We start from the raw sequence: 21,091 nt of genomic DNA, 5'->3' as shown, positions 1-21,091 counted from the left end.
CGCTCCGGATCCTGCGCCGGGTTTCGCTTTGTTTGCTCTCCTCGCTCCCGCTGCCGCCGTTCGTTCGTTTGTTCGTTCGTTCGTTCGTTTGTTCGTTCGTCCGTCCCCGTCCCTGCCCCCGGGAGTGGCTCGGCGGGCGGCGGCCGCCACGGCCCGCTGCCTCTGCGGGGCCTGTCTGTCTGTCTGTCTGTCTGTCCAGCTGTCCGGAACTCTGTCTGGCTGTCCAGCTGTCCAGCCTCTGTCCAGCTGTCCAGCTGTCTGGCTGTCTGCCTGCATGGCTGGCCGGCTGTCCATCTGTCCGTCTGTCCAGCCTCTGTACAGCTCTCTGACTGTCCATCTGTTGGGCTATCCAGCTGTCTAGCTGTCCAGAACTCTGTCCATCTGTCCATCTGTCCATCTGTCCAGCTGTCTGGCTGTCCGGCTGTCCAGTCCCTGTCCGGCTTTCTGGCTGTCCAGCTGTCTGACTGTCCATCTGTCCGGCTGTCCAGCTGTCCAGCTGTCTGGCTGTCCAGCTATCCAGTCTCTGTCCAGCTGTCCAGCTGTCTGACTGTCCATCTGTCCGTCTGTCCAGCTGTCCAGCTGTCCGTCTGTCCGGCTATCAGTCCATCGATCCTCTGCCACTCCACCTGTCCATCTGTCCAGCCATCTGGCCTCTGTCCCCTAACTGTCCGTCTGTCCAGCTGTCCAGCCTCTGCCACCCCAGCGTCCGTCTGTCCACCCATCCACCCTCTCCCACCACGTCTGTCTGTCTGTCTGTCTGTCTGGCCTCTGCCACCCCGGCTGCCTGTTGGGGACACCTCGGGGACACCTCCAGGGACACCCCTGAAGCTGGGACACCTCGGGGACACCTCGGGGACACCCTGAGGACACCTCGGGGACACCTCGGGGACACCTCGGGGACACTCCCGAAACAGGGACACCTCGGGGACACCTCGGGGACACCTAAGGGACACCCCTGAAACAGGGACACCTCGGGGACACCCTGAGGACACCTCGGGGACACCTCGGGGACACCCTGAGGACACCTTGGGGACACCCCTGAAGCTGGGACACCTCGGGGACACCCTGAGGACACCTCGGGGACACCTCGGGGACACCCCCAAAGCAGGGACACCTCGGGGACACCTTGGGGACACCCCTGAAGCTGGGACACCTCGGGGACACCTCGGGGACACCCTGAGGACACCTCGGGGACACCTCGGGGACACTTGGGGGACACCCCCGGAGTGGACATACCTCGAGGACACCCTGAGGACACCTTGGGGACACCTCAGGGACACCCCCAAAACAGCGACACCCCAGGAACACCTTGGGGACACCTCGGGGACACCTCAGGGACACCCTGAGGACACCTTGGGACACCTCGGGGACACCTCGGGGACACCTCAGGGACACCCCTGAAACAGGGACACCTCGGGGACACCTCGGGGACACCCTGAGGACACCTTGGGGACACCTCGGGGACACCTCGGGGACACCTCAGGGACACCCCTGAAACAAGGACACCTCGGGGACACCCTGGGGACACCTCGGGGACACCTCGGGGACACCCATAGGACATCCCGGGGACACCTCAGGGACACCCAGGGACGAGCTGCGCACGCCGGAGCCGAGCCCAGAGCGCTGAGCGTGGGACCCCCCCGGAAAAGAGACCCCCGGGAGGCCGGGAGTGGGGAAAATGGGGAAAAATGGGGAAAAATGGGGAGAAAATGGTTAAAAAATGGTTAAAAAACGGGGAAAAGGGGAAAAAAGGGGCTGAAAAGAAACTCGCCCGAACAGGGACTTGAACCCTGGACCCTCAGATTAAAAGTCTGATGCTCTACCGACTGAGCTATCCGGGCTCTGCGGGCAGCGCCGGCGGCGCGCGGCAAGGCGGGACGGGGACACGGCTTTGGGGGAAATTCCGGGGGTTTTGGGAAAAACCGGGATTTGGGGGGAATTCCGGGGGTTTGGGGGGAATTCCGGGGGTTTGGGGGGAATTCCGGGGGTTTGGGGGAATTCTGGGGATTTGGGGAAATTCTGGGGATTTGGGGAAAAACCCGGGGATTTTGGGAAAAAGCCGGGGATTTGGGGGAAATTCCGGGATTTGGGGGAAATTCCGGGGGTTTGGGGGAAATTCCGGGATTTGGGGGAAATTCCGGGGGTTTTGGGGGAAATTCTGGGGATTTGGGGGAAATTCCGGGATTTGGGGGAAATTCCGGGGATTTGGGAAAAACCGGGAATTTGGGGGAAATTCCGGGGGTTTGGGGAAAATTCCGGGATTTGGGGGGAAATTCTGGGGATTTGGGGGAAATTCTGGGGATTTGGGAAAATTCCGGGGGTTTGGGGGGAATTCCGGGGATTTGGGGGGAATTCCGGGATTTGGGGGAAATTCCGGGGATTTAGGGAAAATCCGGAGGATTTGGGGGAAAATCCCGGGGATTTAGGGAAATCCGGAGGATTTGGGGAAAATCAAGCGGTTTTGGGGAAAAACCCGAGGTTTTCGGGGATTTTAACTCACCGGGGTTGAGGCCGGGGGGGTTGGTCCAAAAGAAAGGGTTTATGATATTTTTGATTCCTACTGTCGCTATTAATAAATACGATAATAATCATGACAGTGATGACAATAATTGTAATTATCGGGAGTAATAAAAATAAAGCATAATGTTAAAATAATGTAGCAATATGATGTCAAATAAATCTACTAGAATAAAATTGTTGGTTTATTTTAATTTTTATTTTTTATTCAATTTTAATTTTTGTTTTACTTTAATTTTAATTTTAATTTTTTTATTTAATGTTAATGTTAATGTTAATGTTAATGTTAATGTTAATGTTAATGTTGTTATTATTATTATTATTATTATTATTATTCACCCTCTTATTTCTCTTTTTTACCCTCTTTTTTCTCATTTTTACCATTTTTCTCATTTTTACCCTCTTTTTTCTCATTTTTACCATTTTTCTCATTTTCACCCTCTTTTTTCTCATTTTTACCCTCTTTCCCCCTCATGTTTCCCATTTATTTTCCCCTCAGATTTCCCATTTTTTCTCCCTTTTCTGCCCTTTTCCCCTCATCTTTCCCATCTATTTTCCCCTCATATTTCCCATTTTTTCTCACATTTTCTGCCCTTTTCCTCTCATTTTTCCCACTTTTTCCTCTCATTTTTCCCACCACAATTTTCATTTTTCCTCTCGACTCACCCGCTCCTGCTCGGTCTCTGTGTCCCCCTCGCTGTCACCTTTCATTAGGCGGTAATTGGTATATTTAAATGAGAATAAATTAATTTTTAAAATTTTATATAATTTTTAATATCATCGAATCTTTTATGTAATATTATATTTTATATCATATATTTTATATAATATTTTTGAAATATTTTTTTAAAGCAAATAGGGTTAGGGTTAGGATCATGGTTGGGGTCAGGGAATATTTGGAATATTCAAATGAGATTTCTTTGAATATTCAACATGGAATTTATTTTTTAAACGCAAATTTTCCAAAGGGTTCGGGGTTAGGGTTAGTCAGTGAATTTATGGAATATTCAAATGAGATTTCTTTGAATATTTAACATGGAATTTATTTTTTAAATGTAAATTTTCCAAAGGGTTCGGGTTGGGGTTGGGGTTGTGGTTACTGTCAGTGAATTTATGGAATATTCAAATGAGATTTCTTTGAATATTCAACATGGAATTTATTTTTTAAATGCAAATTTTCCAAAGGGTTCGGGTTGGGGCTTGCCTTAGGGTCATTGTCAGTGCCAGGTTAAGGTTCGGGGATAATTGTCATATTAAAATGGCGATAATTTGAATATTTAAATTTGAATTTGAGTTAGGGTACAGTTTAGGGTCACGGTCATATTTAGGTTTAGGTTTAAAATTTGAGTTAAAATCGGGATTAGGGTCAGGACCCTCGTCAATCACAGGGCACGGTTGGCGTATAATTAATATTCAAATGCTAACGATTTCAATATTTAATGATGAATTTTGGTTAGGATAAGTATTAGGGTGAGGGTCAGGTTAGGATTAGGATTGGGATTAGGGTTACAGTCTGATTTATAATTTGGTTTAAGGTCCTCGTCAGTGGCAGGGCGAGTTTCGGTGTTAATTGTAATATTAAAATGGGAATATTCTGAATATTAAATTTTAGTTTGGTTTAGGGGAAGGATTTATTAGGATCAGGGTTTGGTTTAGGGTTGGTCTTAGTTTTAGGATTATGGGGTGCTTGGAATATTAAAATGTGGGTAATTGGAGTGTTTAAGAAGAAATTTAATTTTTTAAACATGAATATTCCATATATCCCTCCCTGGTGGTTCCAAGCTCCCACAGGCCGGATCCCCAGAGAGATCCCGTCCGATCCCGGCCTGAAAAACGGGAAAAATTCCCGGAAATTTGGTGGGGGAATCCGGGATGGGATCCAGGATGGAATTTGGGATGGAATCCTGCAGGGGATCCCGCAGGGAATTCCGGATGGAATCGCGGATGGATAGAGATTGATAGAGCTTGATAGAGTTTGATTGAGTTTGATTGAGTTTGATAGAGGATTTGGGATTTTGATTTGGGATTTGGGATTTGGGATTTGGGATTTGGGATTTGGGATTTGGGATTTGGGATTTGGGATTTGGGATTTGGGATGGGGATTTGGGGATTTGGAATTTGGGATCAGGATTTGGAATTTAGGATCGGGATTTCAGATTTGAGGATCAGGATTGGGATTTGGGATTTGGAATTTGGGATTTGGGATTTGGGATTTGGGATTTGAGATTTGAGATTCAAGATTCGAGATCGGGAATTTGGGGATTGGGGAATTTGGGATTTGGGGATTTGGGATTTGGGATTTGGGATTTGGGATTTGGGCTTTGGGATTTGGGATTTGGGATTTGAGATCGGGAATTTGGGGATTGGGGTATTTGGGATTTGGGGATTTGGGATTTGAGATTTGGGATTGGGATTAGGATTTGGGATTGGGGATTGGGAATTTGGAATCTGGAATTTGGGATTGAGATTTGGGATTTGGGATTTGAGATTTGGGATTGGGATTGGGGATTTCGGGATTGGGATTAGGATTGGGGATTTGGGATTTGGGATTTGGGATTGGGGATTTGGAATCTGGAATTTGGGATTGAGATTTGGGATTTGGGATTTCCCACTTTTTTGTTTCTTTCCCCATTTTTCCACTTTCCCATTTCCCCCCAGTTTTCCTCATTTTTCCCTTTCCCCCCCATTTTTCCCTCCTTTCTCCCGTTTCTCCCCATTTTTCTGAATTTTTCCCGATTTTCCCCAATTTCCCCATTTTCCCCATTTCCCCCCATTTCCCCATTTTTCCATTTCCCCCAATTTCCCCATTTTCCCCAGTTTCCCCAATTCCCCCATTTTCCCATTTTCCCAGATTTCCCCAATTTCCCCATTTTCCCAGATTTTCCCATTTTCCCCATTTTTCTGAATTTTCCCCATTTTCCCAATTTCCCCATTTCCCCATTTTCCCAGATTTCCCCATTTTCCCAGATTTTCCCATTTCCCCATTTCCCCATTTTCCCCATTTCCCCATTTTCCCATTTTCCCATTTTCCCATTTTCCCATTTTCCCATTTCCCCATTTTCCCATTTTCCCATTTTCCCAGATTTTCCCATTTCCCCATTTCCCCATTTTCCCCATTTCCCCATTTCCCCATTTTCCCATTTTCCCATTTCCCCATTTTCCCAGATTTTCCCATTTTCCCTTTTTTCTGAATTTTCCCAGATTTTCCCATTTTCCCCATTTTTCTGAATTTTCCCCGATTTCCCCAGTTTCCCCATTTCCCCATTTTCCCAGATTTCCCCATTTTCCCATTTTCCCAGATTTCCCCATTTTCCCAGATTTCCCCATTTTCCCAATTTCCCCATTTCCCCATTTTCCCATTTTCCCATTTCCCCATTTCCCCATTTTTCCCCATTTTCCCAGATTTCCCCATTTCCCCATTTTCCCATTTCCCCATTTTCCCCGATTTCCCCAATTTCCCCATTTCCCCATTTTCCCAGATTTCCCCATTTTTCCCATTTTCCCAGATTTCCCCATTTCCCCATTTCCCCATTTTCCCTCCATTTCCCCTCATTTTTCCTGCCCCTCCCCCACCCCTCAGACCCAAACAGGTAAAAAAAAAAAAAAAAGAGAGAGAAAGAAAATCCAAAAAAAGGCAAAATCCCGGGAATTTTATTGAATTTGGGATCCCCAGGTGAGCACAGGTAACCCCAGGTGTGTCCATCCGTCCCTGCCCAGGTGTGTCCATCCATCCCTGTCCAGGTGTGTCCATCACTGTCCAGGTGTGTCCATCACTCTCCAGGTGTGTCCATCCATCCCTGTCCAGGTGTGTCCATCACTCTCCAGGTGTGTCCATCACTCTCCAGGTGTGTCCATCCATCCCTGCCCAGGTGTGTCCATCACTGCCCAGGTGTGTCCATCACTGCCCAGGTGTGTCCATCCATCATTCTCCAGGTGTGTCCATCATTCTCCAGGTGTGTCCATCCATCATTCTCCAGGTGTGTCCATCACTGCCCAGGTGTGTCCATCCATCACTGCCCAGGTGTGTCCATCACTGTCCAGGTGTGTCCATCCCTGCCCAGGTGTGTCCATCACTGCCCAGGTGTGTCCATCCATCATTCTCCAGGTGTGTCCATCATTCTCCAGGTGTGTCCATCACTCTCCAGGTGTGTCCATCCATCACTGCCCAGGTGTGTCCATCCCTGCCCAGGTGTGTCCATCACTGCCCAGGTGTGTCCATCCATCATTCTCCAGGTGTGTCCATCATTCTCCAGGTGTGTCCATCACTATCCAGGTGTGTCCATCACTGTCCAGGTGTGTCCATCACTCTCCAGGTGTCCTGGGCCCACCCCAGGTGTGTCCATCACCTGTCCAGGTGTCTCTATCCCATCTCCAGGTGTTTCCATCTCACTCCAGGTGTCTCCAGCCCATCTCCAGGTGTTCCTCTCACCTGTCCAGGTGTCTCTATCCCGTCTCCAGGTGTTTCTATCCAACTTCCGGGTGTTTCCCTCACCTGTCCAGGTGTCCTCACCTGACTACTGGGGGACCCAAAGTCACCTGTGGGGCTCACCTGGCCACTCCCACCTGTGGGTCTCACCTGTCCCATCTCACCTGCAGAGCTCACCTGGCCGCTAAAATTCTCACCTGTGGGGCTCACCTGGCTGCTCCCTTCATCCCCGGCAGAGCTCACCTGGTCACCCTCACCTGCAGAGCTCACCTGGTCACTCTCACCTGCAAAGCTCACCTGGCCGCTCACCTGTCCCTCCTCCTCTTCAGAGCTCACCTGTCCTTCTTCCCCTTCAGAGCTCACCTGGTCTCTCTCACCTGCAGAGCTCACCTGGCCGCTCACCTGTCCCCAGTCCCCTTCAGCACTCCCCTGGTCGCTCACCTGTCCTTCCTCACCTGATGATCTCACCTGTCCCTGCTCACCTGCAGAGCTCCCCTGGCTGCTCACCTGTCCTTCCTCCCCTTCAAAGCTCACCTGGCTGCTCCCTTCCTCACCTGCAGAGCTCACCTGTCCCTCCTCTTCACAGCTCACCTGTCCTTCCTCCTCTTCAGAGCTCACCTGTCCTTCCTCACCTGCAGAACTCACCTGTCCCCTCTCTTCACAGCTCACCTGTCCTTCCTCCTCTTCAGAGCTCACCTGTCCTTCCTCACCTGCAGAACTCACCTGTCCCCTCTCTTCACAGCTCACCTGTCCTTCCTCCTCTTCAGAGCTCACCTGTCCCCCCTCCCCTTCAGAACTCACCTGTCCCTCCTCTTCACAGCTCACCTGTCCCTCCTCCTCTTCAGAGCTCACCTGTCCTTCCTCACCTGCAGAGCTCACCTGTCCTTCTTCTCCTTCAAAGCTCACCTGTCCTTCCTCACCTGCAGAACTCACCTGTCCTTCTTCTCCTTCAAAGCTCACCTGTCCTTCCTCACCTGCAGAACTCACCTGTCCCTCCTCCTCTTCAGAGCTCACCTGGCCGCTCTCACCTGTGTCTCCCACCTGTCCCCCCTCACCTGTAGCTCCCACCTGTCCCTCCTCTTCTTCAGAGCTCACCTGTCCTTCCTCACCTGCAGAGCTCACCTGTCCTTCCTCACCTGCAGAGCTCACCTGTCCCTCCTCTTCACAGCTCACCTGTCCTTCCTCCTCTTCAGAGCTCACCTGGCCGCTCTCACCTGTAGCTCCCACCTGTCCCCCCTCACCTGTAGCTCCCACCTGTCCTTCCTCCCCTTCAGAGCTCACCTGGCCGCTTTCACCTGCAGAGCTCACCTGTCCCTCCGCCCCTTCAGAGCTCACCTGTCCCTCCGCCCCTTCAGAGCTCACCTGTCCTTCCTCCCCTTCAGAGCTCACCTGTCCTTCCTCACCTGCAGAGCTCACCTGTCCTTCCTCCTCTTCAGAGCTCACCTGTCCTTCCTCCCCTTCAGAGCTCACCTGTCCCTCCGCCCCTTCAGAGCTCACCTGTCCTTCCTCCCCTTCAGAGCTCACCTGTCCTTCCTCACCTGCAGAGCTCACCTGTCCTTCCTCCTCTTCAGAGCTCACCTGTCCCTCCTCCTGTTCACAGCTCACCTGTCCTTCCTCACCTGCAGAGCTCACCTGTCCTTCCTCCCCTTCAGAGCTCACCTGTCCCTCCTCCCCTTCAGAGCTCACCTGTCCTTCCTCCTGTTCACAGCTCACCTGTCCTTCCTCACCTGCAGAGCTCACCTGTCCCTCCTCCCCTTCAGAGCTCACCTGTCCCTCCTCCCCTTCAGAGCTCACCTGTCCTTCCTCCCCTTCAGAGCTCACCTGTCCCTCCTCCCCTTCAGAGCTCACCTGTCCTTCCTCCCCTTCAGAGCTCACCTGTCCCTCCTCCCCTTCAGAGCTCACCTGTCCTTCCTCCTCTTCAGAACTCACCTGTCCTTCCTCCCCTGCAGAGCTCACCTGTCCCTCCTCTTCTTCAGAGCTCACCTGTCCCTCCTCCCCGTCAGAGCTCACCTGCCCCCCCTCACCCGTGTCTCCCACCTGTCCCCGCTCACCTGCCCAGGCCCCTCCCAGGTACCTGAGCACCTCTCCAGGTGGGCAGCGCCGCGCGGGCCGGGGGTGCAGCAACCCCCGCAGCATCTCCATCCCCTCGGCCCCCAGGCCCCGCCAGGTGCGCGGCGGCCGGGCCGCACCCGGCTCACCTGAGCGGCCGCCGCCCTGCCAGGTGCGGAAGCGGCGGAAGGCGGGGTCGGAGCGCTCAGGTGAGGCCCAGGGGAAGGTGCCGGTGAGCAGCGCGAAGAGCAGCACGCCGAACGCCCAGGTGTCCGCCGCGGGCTCCAGGTGCCGCCGCCGCGCCTCACCTGCGCGCACCTGCAGCAGCTCGGGCGCGCAGTAGGGCGCGGGGCCGCGCGCCGGCCGCACCTGCCAGCCCTGCACGCGCGTCAGGCCGAAGTCGCCCACCTTGACCAGGTGGCAGCGGCGGTCGAAGGCCAGGACGTTGTCCAGCTTCAGGTCGCGGTGCACCAGCGCGTGGCCGTGCAGGTAAGCCAGGGCCGAGGACACCTGGGCGGCGCAGCGCTTCACCTGCGGCTCCGGGAGGCCCACCTGGGGATGGGACATGGTGGGGTCACAGCTGGGACACAGCTGGGACACACCTGGGACACAGCTGGGGATGGGGACACACCTGGGACACACCTGGGACACAGCTGGGGTCACACCTGGGACACAGCTGGGACACACCTGGGGACGGGGACACGGCGGGGTCACAGCTGGGGACGGGGACACAGCAGGGACACACCTGGGACACACCTGGGGACGGGGACACACCTGGGACACACCTGGGACACAGCTGGGGTCACACCTGGGACACAGCGACACAGCTGGGACACACCTGGGACACACCTGGGACATACCTGGGACGGGGACACAGGTGGGGTCACATCTGGGACACAGCTGGGGATGGGGACACGGTGGGGTCACAGCTGGGACACACCTGGGACATACCTGTGGATGGGGACACACCTGGGACACACCTGGGACGGGGACACAGCTGGGGTCACACCTGGGACACAGCTGGGACACACCTGGGGACAGGGATACAGCTGGGACACACCTGGGACACAGCTGGGGATGGGGACACAGCTGGGTCACACCTGGGGACGGGGACACACCTGGGACACACCTGGGGTCACCTGGGGATAGGTAACACACCTGGGGTCACACCTGGGGAGGGGTGACACACTTGGGGTCACAGCTGGGACACACCTGAGGTCACACCTGGGGAGGGGAGAACACACCTGGGATCACCTGGGGACACTCAGCACTGTCACCCAGCCAGCGCTGTGTCACCTGAGAGGTCACCTGTGCACACCTGTCCTCCCCCACAGGTGTGCTTCTGTCCCCCCTTGCCACTCACCTGTCCCTCACCTGTCCTACCTGTCTCACCTGTCCCACTGTCCCACCTGTCCCACCTGTCTCACCCGTCCCTCACCTGTCCCACCTGTCTCACCTGTCCCACTGTCCCACCTGTCCCACCTGTCTCACCTGTCCCTCACCTGTCCCTCACCTGTCCCAGGTGTCCCAGGTGTCCCCATCTCACCTGTCCCTCACCTGTCCCTCACCTGTCCCTCACCTGTCCCTCACCTGTCCCAGGTGTCCCAGGTGTCCCCTGTCTCACCTGTCCCTCACCTGTCCCACCTCTCCCAGGTGTCCCCTGTCTCACCTGTCCCAGGTGTCCCCTGTCTCACCTGTCCCTCACCTGTTCCCCCTGTCCCAGGTGTCCCAGGTGTCCCAGGTGTCCCCTGTCTCACCTGTCCCTCACCTGTCCCTCACCTGTCCCTCGCCTGTCCCAGGTGTCCCAGGTGTCCCAGGTGTCCCAGGTGTCCCAGGTGTCCCCTGTCTCACCTGTCCCTCACCTGTCCCAGGTGTCCCAGGTGTCCCGGGTGTCCCAGGTGTCCCCGTCTCACCTGTCACTCACCCCAGGTGTGAGCAGCCCGCACAGGTCCCCGGCAGGTGCGAGCTCCTGGGCGAAGCCGAACTCCGTGGGGGTCTCGAAGGCGAGCGGCAGCACCTGGACGCAGGTGAGCGCCCCCCGCAGGCACAGGTGAGTGCAGAACTCCCGCAGGAAGCCCCACCTGGGCGTGCGCTCCTTGGAGAGCAGCTTCAGCGCCACCCGCGCACCTGCGCAGGTGAGGGCACACCTGGGTCAGCCGCGGGGGACACAGCGGGGACAGGTGAGACAGCTGGGACAGGTGACACAGCTGGGACAGGTGACAGCTGGGACAGGGACCACACCTGGGACAGGTGACAGCTGGGACAGGTGACAGCTGGGACAGGTGACAGCTGGGACAGGGAACACACCTGTGCAGGTGAGGGCACACCTGGGTCAGCCACGGGGGACACAGCAGGACAGGGACACAGCTGGGACAGGGACAGGTGACACACCTGGGACAGGTGACACATCTGTGGATATCCCCAGGTTTCCCCAGGAACCCCAGGTGCATCTCAGGTGCCCCAGGTCCCCCCAGGTGTATCCCCAAGTGTCCCCAGGTCCCCCAGGTGTGCCCAGATGCCCCCATAGGTGTGCCCAGGTGTGCCCAGGTGCCACCCCAGGTGTGCCCAGGTGCCCCCATAGGTGTGCCCAGGTGTGCCCAGGTGCCCCCCCAGGTGTATCCAGATGCCCCCAGGTGCCCCCCCAGGTGCCCCCCCAAGTGCCCCCAGGTGTGCCCAGGTGTATCCCCAGGTGTGCCCAGGGGTGCCCAGGTGTATCCAGGTGCTCCTCCAGGTGTATCCCCAGATGCCCCAGGTCCCCCCAGATGTATCCCCAGGTGTGCCCAGGTGCCCCCAGGTGTGCTCAGGTGTGCCCAGGTGCCCCTCCAGGTGTATCCCCAGATGCCCCAGGTCCCCCCAGGTGTATCCCCAGGTGTGCCCAGGGGTGTCCAGGTGTGCCCAGGTGCCCCCCCAGATGCCCCAGATGCCCCAGATGCCCCAGGTGTGCCCAGGTGTGCCCAGGTACCACCCCAGGTGTGCCCAGGTGTGCCCAGGTGTGCCCAGGTGTATCCCCAGGTCCCCCCAGGTCCCCCCAGGTGTATCCCCAGGTTGCCCAGATGTGCCCAGGTGTGCCCAGGTGTGCCCAGGTGTGCCCAGGTGTATCCCCAGGTGTGCCCAATTGTGCCCAGGTACCACCCCAGGTGTGCCCAGGTGTGCCCAGGTGTGCCCAGGTGCGCTCACCTCCGCGCCGGGGCCGTGCCAGCAGCACGCGCCCGTAGGAGCCGCTGCCGAGCTCCCCCAGCAGCTCCCAGTCCTGGCACAGCTCCCGGCGCGGCAGCGCCCGCGCGGCGCGGCACATCAGCGCCTGGACCAGTACAGACCAGTATGGACCAGTATGGACCAGTATGGACCAGTACGGACCGGTATGGACCAGTATGGACTGGTATGGACCAGTATGGACTGGTATGGACCAGTACGGACCGGTATAAACCAGTATGGACCAGTATGGACCAGTACGGACCAGTATGGACTGGTATGGACCAGTACGGACCGGTATAAACCAGTATGGACCAGTATGGACCAGTATAAACCAGTACGGACCAGTACAGACCAGTATGGACCCGTATGGACTGGTATTGACCAGTACAGACCAGTATGGACCAGTACGGACCGGTACGGACGGGTATAAACCAGTACGGACCAGTATGGACCGGTACGGACCGGTATAAACCAGTATGGACTGGTATGGAATAGTATAAACTGGTACAGACCGGTACGGACCAGTACAGACCAGTATGGACCCATATGGACTGGTATTGACCAGTATAAACCAGTATGGGCCAGTATGGACTGGTATGGACTGGTATAAACCAGTACGGACCAGTATAAACCAGTATAAACCAGTATAAACCAGTATAAACCAGTATAAACCAGTACGGACCGGTATGGACCAGTACAGACCAGTATAAACCAGTACAGACCAGTACGAACCAGTATAAACCAGTATAAACCAGTACAGACCAGTACAGACCAGTACATACCAGTATAAACCAGTATATACCAGTGTGGACCAGTATGAACCAGTACAGACTGGTATAAACCAGCACAGACCAGTACAGACCAGTACAGACCAGTATAAACCAGTATATACCAGTGTGGACCAGTATAAAGCAGTACGGACCAGTATGAACCAGTACAGACTGGTATAAACCAGCACAGACCAGTACAGACCAGTATAAACCAGTATAAACCAGTACGGACCTGCAGGAGCCGCTCCTGGGCCTGCGCCACCGACTGCTCATCCTCATCATCGTCACCTTCATCGTCAGCGGCCTCCCAGGGGGCGTCCATGATCTGCCACCAGTACAAACCAGTATGGACCAGTCCGGACCGGTATGGACCAGTATAAACCAGTATAACCAGTATAAACCAGTATAAACCAGTACGGACCTGCAGGAGGCGCTCCTGGGCCCGCGCCAGTGACTGCTCGTCATCATCATCGTCACCTTCATCGTCACCACGGGCCTGAACCAGTACAAACCAGTATGGACCAGTACAAACCAGTATGGACCAGTATAAACCAGTATGGACCAGTACAAACCAGTATGGACCAGTATAAACCAGTACAAACCAGTATGGACCAGTACAAACCAGTGTGGACCAGTATAAACCAGTACAAACCAGTATAAACCAGTACAAACCAGTGTGGACCAGTACAAACCAGTAGAAACCAGTACAAACCAGTAGAAACCGGTACAAACCAGTCCGGACCTGCAGGGGGCGCTCCTGGGACAGCGGCTGCTCGTCATCGTCATCGTCACCTTCATCGGAGGGGGCGTCCATGGCCTGCCCAGTATAAACCAGTATGGACCAGTATGGACCAGTATAAACCGGTATGGACCAGTATGGACCAGTATGAACCAGTATGGACCAGTATGGACCAGTAGAGACCAGTGTAAACCAGTATGGACCAGTATGGACCAGTATGGACCAGTATAAACCAGTATAAACCAGTATAAACTAGTATGGACCAGTATAACCCAGTACAAACCAGTATAAACCAGTATAGACCAGTATAAAGCAGTATAAACCAGTATAAACTAGTATGGACCGGTATGGACCAGTGTAAACCAGTATGGACCAGTATAACTCAGTATAACCCAGTATAACCCAGTATAACCAGTACAAACCAGTACAAACCAGTACAAACCAGTACAAACCAGTATAACCAGTACAAACCAGTACAAACCAGTATGACCAGTATGACCAGTATAACCAGTATAACCAGTACAAACCAGTACAAACCAGTACAAACCAGTACAAACCAGTACAAGCAGCCCAGCCCCGCTGTCCCCTCCCCCCTCCCCTCCCCCTCACCACCTGTTCCCCTCCCCCCCAGTGCCACCCGTGCCACCCGTGCCAGCAGTGCCACCTGTCCGAGTGCCACCCGTGTCACCCGCGCCACCTGTCCGAGTGCCACCGGTGTCACCCGTGCCACCTGTCCGAGTGCCACCGGTGTCACCCGTGCCACCTGTCCCGCTGTCCCCAGGTGTCACCGGGGTGGCCCAGATGGCCCCGAGTGTCCCAAGGGCCCCCACCTGTCCCCAAGGGGTGCCCCTGAGTGTCCCCAGGGTGTCACAGCTGTCCCCAAGGGTCCCTCCACTGTCCCCAAGGCTGCCCCGGGGGGTGGCCCAGCTGTCCCCGAGTGTCCCCAGGGTCCCCCCGCTGTCCCCGGGGTGTTCTCCCGCTGTCCCCAAAGGTCCCCCCGCTGTCCCCAAGGGCACCCCGGGAGTGGCTCAGCTGTCCCCGAGTGTCCCCAGGGTCCCCCCGCTGTCCCCGGGGTGTTCTCCCGCTGTCCCCAAAGGTCCCCCCGCTGTCCCCAAGGGCACCCCGGGAGTGGCTCAGCTGTCCCCGAGTGTCCCCAGGGTCCCCCCGCTGTCCCCGGGGTGTTCTCCCGCTGTCCCCAAAGGTCCCCCCGCTGTCCCCAAGGGTGCCCGGGGGGTGGCTCAGCTGTCCCCGAGTATCCCCAAGGTCCCCACCTGTCCCCAAGGGGTGTCCCAAGGGTCCCCACCTGTCCCCGGGATGTCACAGATGTCCCCAGGGTGTCACACCTGTCCCCAGGGGTGCCCCTGAGTGTCCCCAAGGTCCCCAGCTGTCCCCAAGGGTCCCCACCTGTCCCCGGGGTCCCCCCACTGTCCCCAAGGGTGCCCCGGGGGGTGGCCCACCTGTCCCCGGGGTGTCGCAGCTGTCCCCAGGGGTGCCCCTGAGTGTCCCCAAGGTCCCCACCTGTCCCCAAGGCTCCCCCCGCTGTCCCAAAGGTCCCCACCTGTCCCCAAGGGGTGTCCCAAAGGTCCCCACCTGTCCCCGGGGTGTCACAGATGTCCCCGGGGTGTCGCAGCTGTCCCCAAAGGTCCCCAGCTGTCCCCAAGGGTTTCCCCGCTGTCCCCAGGGGAGCTCCTGAGTGTCCCAAGGGTCCCCAGGTGTCCCCAAGGGTCCCCAGCTGTCCCCAAAGGTCCCCACCTGTCCCCGGGGTGTCGCAGCTGTCCCCAAAGGTCCCCAGCTGTCCCCAGGGGTCCCCGGGGTGTCGCAGCTGTCCCCAAAGGTCCCCAGCTGTCCCCAAAGGTCCCCACCTGTCCCCGGGGTGTCACAGATGTCCTCGGGGTGTCGCAGCTGTCCCCAAAGGTCCCCCGCTGTCCCCAAGGGTGTCCCGGGGGGTGGCCCAGCTGTCCCCGAGTGTCCCCGGGTGTCTCACCCGTGGCCGCGGCTGCCGCTGTCCCCAGGTGTGGCCGCTGTCGCTGTCGCTGTCCCCTCCCTGTCCCCGTCCCTGTCCCCGTCGCTGTCGCTGTCGCTGTCGCTGTCGCTGTCCCCGTCCCTGTCCCTGTCCCTGTCGCTGTCCCCGTCCCCCCCGCTGGCCCCGCGGCCGTGACTCAGAGTTTCCCGAGCCCCCGGTGCCACCGCCCCGCGCGGGCTGTCACCTGTGCGGGGACAGCGAGGGGACAGAGGGACAGAGAGGGACAGAGAGGGGACAGAGAGGGGACAGAGAGGGGACAGAGAGGGGACAGGGAGGGGACAGAGAGGGACAGAGAGGGACAGAGGGACAGAGAGGGACAGAGAGGGACAGAGAGGGGACAGCGAGGGGACAGAGGGACAGAGAGGGACAGAGAGGGACAGAGAGGGACAGAGAGGGGACAGAGAGGGACAGAGAGGGACAGAGAGGGACAGAGAGGGACAGAGAGGGACAGAGAGGGGACAGAGAGGGACAGAGAGGGACAGAGGGACAGAGAGGGGACAGAGAGGGACAGAGAGGGACAGAGAGGGGACAGAGAGGGACAGAGAGGGGACAGAGAGGGACAGAGAGGGACAGAGAGGGGACAGAGAGGGACAGAGAGGGACAGAGAGGGACAGAGGGACAGAGAGGGGACAGAGAGGGGACAGAGAGGGACAGAGAGGGACAGAGAGGGACAGAGAGGGGACAGAGAGGGACAGAGAGGGACAGAGAGGGGACAGAGAGGGGACAGGGGGGGACAGAGAGGGACAGAGAGGGGACAGAGAGGGGACAGAGAGGGGACAGGGGGGGACAGAGAGGGACAGAGAGGGGACAGAGAGGGGACAGAGAGGGGACAGGGGGGGACAGAGAGGGACAGAGAGGGGACAGGGGGGGACAGAGAGGGACAGAGAGGGGACAGAGAGGGGACAGAGAGGGGACAGAGAGGGGACAGGGGGGGACAGAGAGGGACAGAGAGGGGACAGAGAGGGGACAGAGAGGGACAGAGAGGGACAGGGACAGAGGGACGGGGGGTGGGGGATGAGGGGACAGGGACAGGAGGGGACAGAGGGACACACGGACAGGACAGAGGGACAAGGCAGGGACGGGGGACAAGGGGCACTGGGATGGACTGGGATGGACTGGGAGGGACTGGGACAGGGTCCCTGGGGTGTAGGGAGCTGTACTGGGCCATACTGGGATATACTGGGGCCATACTGGGATATACTGGGGGATACTGGTGTCCCTGTGCCAAGGACTGGGCCCCTCCCAGTTTACCCCAGTTCCCCTCAGTCCCTCCCAGTTTATCCCAGTCCATCCCAGTTCACCCCAGTCTGTCCCAGTCCTCCCAGTTTATCCCAGTTTGTCCCAGTTTATCCCAGTTTGTCCCAGTCTGTCCCAGTCCCTCCCAGTCCGTCCCAGTCCCTCCCAGTTTATCCCAGTTTGTCCCAGTTTGTCCCAGTCCGTCCCAGTCCCTCCCAGTTTGTCCCAGTCCCTCCCAGTTTATCCCAGTTTATCCCAGTTTGTCCCAGTCCCTCCCAGTCCGTCCCAGTCCCTCCCAGTTTATCCCAGTTTGTCCCAGTTTGTCCCAGTCCGTCCCAGTCCCTCCCAGTTTGTCCCAGTCCCTCCCAGTCCGTCCCAGTCCCTCCCAGTTTATCCCAGTTTATCCCAGTTTGTCCCAGTCTGTCCCAGTCCCTCCCAGTTTGTCCCAGTTTGTCCCAGTCCCTCCCAGTCTGTCCCAGCTTGTCCCAGTTTGTCCCAGTTTGTCCCAGTTTGTCCCAGTTTATCCCAGTTTGTCCCAGTTTGTCCCAGTCCCTCCCAGTTTGTCCCAGTTTGTCCCAGTCTGTCCCAGTCCCTCCCAGTCCGTCCCAGTTTGTCCCAGTTTGTCCCAGTCCCTCCCAGTCTGTCCCAGTTTGTCCCAGTTTATCCCAGTCCCTCCCAGTCTGTCCCAGTCTGTCCCAGTCTGTCCCAGTTTATCCCAGTTTGTCCCAGTTTGTCCCAGTCCCTCCCCCCCGGTTATTTCGGGCCTCCCGCACCTGTCTCGGCCCCGCCCCTCCCCCACCCGGCCCCGCGCCAGCGCCCCTCCCCCACCGGGACTGGGACGGACTGGGACAAACTGGGACAGACTGGAGGGACTGGGACAAACTGGGACAGACTGGGACGGACTGGGATAAACTGGGACAGACTGGGGGGAACTGGAACAAACTGGGGGGAACTGGGACAAACTGGGGGGAACTGGGACAAACTGGGACAGACTGGGATAAACGGGGAGGAACTGGGACAAACTGGGATAAACTGGGACAAACGGGGAGGACTGAACCAGTCCATACTGGTCTGTACTGGTCCATACAGGTCCGTACTGGCATGTACTGGTTTATACCGGTCCATACTGGTCCATACTGGTTTATACTGGTTTGTACTGGTCCATCCCGGTCCGTACTGGTTTGTACTGGTTTATACCGGTCCATACCGGTTTATACTGGTCCATACTGGTTTATACTGGTCCATACCGGTTTATACTGGTCCATACTGGTCCATACTGGTTTATACCGGTCCATACCGGTCCATACTGGTCCATACTGGTTTCTACTGGGAGCTCCGCCTCGCTCCCGCTCTGACCCGGGAGGAATTCGGGGCCGCCCCTCCCCCCCCCGGCCACCTGCGGCGGCGCTAATTAGCGGTGATTAATGCCCGGGGATGATTAATGACCGGGGGAACGGCTAATTACCGCCAGGGATGATTAATGACCCTGGCTGGGTGATTAATTACCGTCAGGGATGATTAATGACCGGGCTTTGATTACCGGGGATGATTAATTACCCAGCGGAATGATTAATTACCGAGGGAACGCCTAATTACCGTCAGGAATGGCTAATTACCGTCAGGGATGATTAATTACCAGGGTTTGATTATGGGGAGTGATTAATTACCAAGGGGAATGATTAATTACAGTTAGGAATGGCTAATTACTCTGAGGAATGATTAATGGCCGCGGGTGGCTGATTAATTACCGAGGGGAAGGATTAATTACCAATGGAAGGATTAATTACCCGGAGTAATGATTAATTATCGTCGGGAATGCTTAATTACCGTGAAGAATGATTAATTACCGAGGGAAGGATTAATTACCCGGAGGAATTATTAATTACCGGGGTTTGATGACCGGGGATTGATTAATTACCGAGGGGAATGATTAATTACCATCAGCAATGGCTAATTACTCTGAGGAATCATTAATGACCGCGGGTGGGTGATTAATTACCGAGGGAAGGATTAATTACCCGGAGCAATGATTAATTACCGTGGGGAATGCTTAATTACCGTGAGAATGATTAATTACTGAGGGAAGGATTAATTACCGGGGATTGATTACTGGGGAATGATTAATTACCGAGGGAAGGATTAATTACCACGAGGAATGTTTAATTATCCAGGGGAATGATTAATTACTGCGAGGAATTATTACCAGGGGTGATTAATTACTTGGGGGAATAATTAATTACGGGCTGAATGACTAATTACCTGGGGGAATGATTAATTACCGCGAGGAATGATTAGCAGGGGTGATTAATTACCGGGGAGAATGATTAATGACCGGGGAATGATTAATTTCTGGGAGGAAGGATTAATTACCAGGGGCTGTGATTAATTACCAATGAATTATTAATTACCATGGAATGATTAATTACCGGGAATTAATAATTACCCGGGGAATGATTAATCACTGCAGTTATTAATTAGCGGCAGGGATTAATTACCATGAGTGATTAATGAGGGGCCGCAGGGGTTAATTAGCGGCAGGGATTAATTACCATGAGTGATTAATGAGGGGCCGCAGGGGTTAATTAGCGGGATAATTAATTAGCGGCAGGGATTAATTACCATGAGTGATTAATGAGGGGCCGCAGGGGTTAATTAGCAGCAGGGGTTAATTAGCGGCTGGGATTAATTAGCGGGGGAGGGGCAGCGACCGCGACAGGTGCGGTGGGGGAGGGGCGGGAGGGACTGGGGGGAACTGGGATGAACTGGGATAAACTGGGATAAACTGGGACAAACTGGGATAAACTGGGATTGTACTGGGCCATACTGGGAATCACTGGGATACTGGTTCATACTGGGAGGTACTGGGACCATACTGGGAATCACTGGGATCATACCGGGATCATACTGGGCCATACTGGGAATCACTGGGATACTGGTTCATACTGGGATGGACTGGGCAATACTGGGATCATACTGAGATCATACTGGGGGATACTGGGAGACTACTGGGAATCACTGGGGTCATACTGGGAGTCACTGGGGCCGTACTGGGATGGACTGGGCCATACTGGGAATCACTGGGGGGATACTGGGAATCACTGGGGCTGTACTGGGGCCATACTGGGATCGTACTGGGGAATACTGGAACCATACTGGGAATCACTGGGACCATACTGGGATGGACTGGGCCATACTGGGAATCACTGGGATCATACTGGGAGTCACTGGGGCCATACTGGGAATCACTGGGGCCATACTGGGATCATACTGGGAATCACTGGGGCCATACTAGGATTGTACTGGGCCATACTGGGAATCACTGGGGCTGTACTGGGAGTCACTGGGGGATATCAAGATCATACTGGGAATCACTGGGATCATACTGGGATCATACTGGGAATCACTGGGGCCATACTGGGATGGACTGGGCCATACTGGGGGATACTGGGAGACTACGGGGTCATGCTGGGAATCACTGGGGCCATACTGGGATCATACTGGGAGTTACTGGGGCCACACTGGGAGTTACTGGGGCCATATTGGGATGGACTGGGCCATACTGGGATCACACTGGGGGATACTGGGACTGTACTGGGAATCACTGGGGCCATACTGGTCCATACTGGGAATCACTGGGGCCATACTGGGAATCACTGGGGCCATACTGGTCCATACCGGGAATCACTGGGGCCATACTGGGAATCACCAGGGCCACACTGGGATCATACTGGTTCATACTGGGAATCACTGGGGCCATACTGGTCCATACTGGGAATCACTGGGGCCATACTGGGAATCACTGGGGCCATACTGGTCCATACTGGGAATCACCAGAGCCACACTGGGATCATACTGGTCCATACTGGGAATCACTGGGGCCATACTGGTCCATACTGGGAATCACCAGGGCCACACTGGGATCATACTGGTCCATACTGGGAATCACTGGGGCCATACTGGCCCCGCCCCTTTCCATTGGCCCCGCCCCTTTTCCCCTGGCGACGCCCTTCCCCTACCTTGGCCCCGCCCCTTTTCCCTTAGCCCCGCCCATTTCCACGCCCCTTTTCCGCTGGCCCCGCCCATTTTTCCACTGGCACCGCCCATTTTCCACCCCCCCGCCCCTCCTCCCTTGGCCC

At 55.9% G+C, this 21,091-nt stretch overlaps 1 protein-coding gene and 1 non-coding gene across 2 annotated transcripts; both read right to left on the bottom strand.

Annotated features, from left to right (window-relative positions):
* Positions 1-1,768: 1,768 nt before the first annotated feature.
* TRNAK-UUU (transfer RNA lysine (anticodon UUU)) lies at positions 1,769-1,841 on the bottom strand. The gene has a single exon. It is a non-coding gene; the product is annotated as a tRNA-Lys (tRNA).
* A 4,705-nt stretch (positions 1,842-6,546) lies between these two features.
* Positions 6,547-15,751, bottom strand: LOC110476660 (uncharacterized). Its single transcript, XM_085565816.1, has 11 exons — positions 15,681-15,751; positions 13,700-13,774; positions 13,379-13,453; positions 13,190-13,282; positions 12,170-12,293; positions 10,917-11,119; positions 8,846-9,544; positions 8,306-8,386; positions 7,769-7,957; positions 7,426-7,666; positions 6,547-7,200 (listed from the first exon to the last, which is right to left on the bottom strand). Exons 2-11 carry the CDS (start codon positions 13,769-13,771, stop codon positions 6,878-6,880), a joined length of 2,100 nt encoding a protein of 699 aa, XP_085421942.1. The 5' UTR covers positions 13,772-13,774; positions 15,681-15,751; the 3' UTR covers positions 6,547-6,877.
* Between the last annotated feature and the right edge of the window lie 5,340 nt (positions 15,752-21,091).

Source organism: Lonchura striata, chromosome 37 (genome assembly GCF_050655825.1).
Source record: "Lonchura striata isolate lonStrDom1 chromosome 37, ASM5065582v1, whole genome shotgun sequence".
In the NCBI taxonomy this organism is placed as follows: Eukaryota; Metazoa; Chordata; class Aves; order Passeriformes; family Estrildidae; genus Lonchura; species Lonchura striata.
Note: the sequence above shows the minus strand (reverse complement) of the source record. Positions and strands in the feature narration are given on the sequence as shown.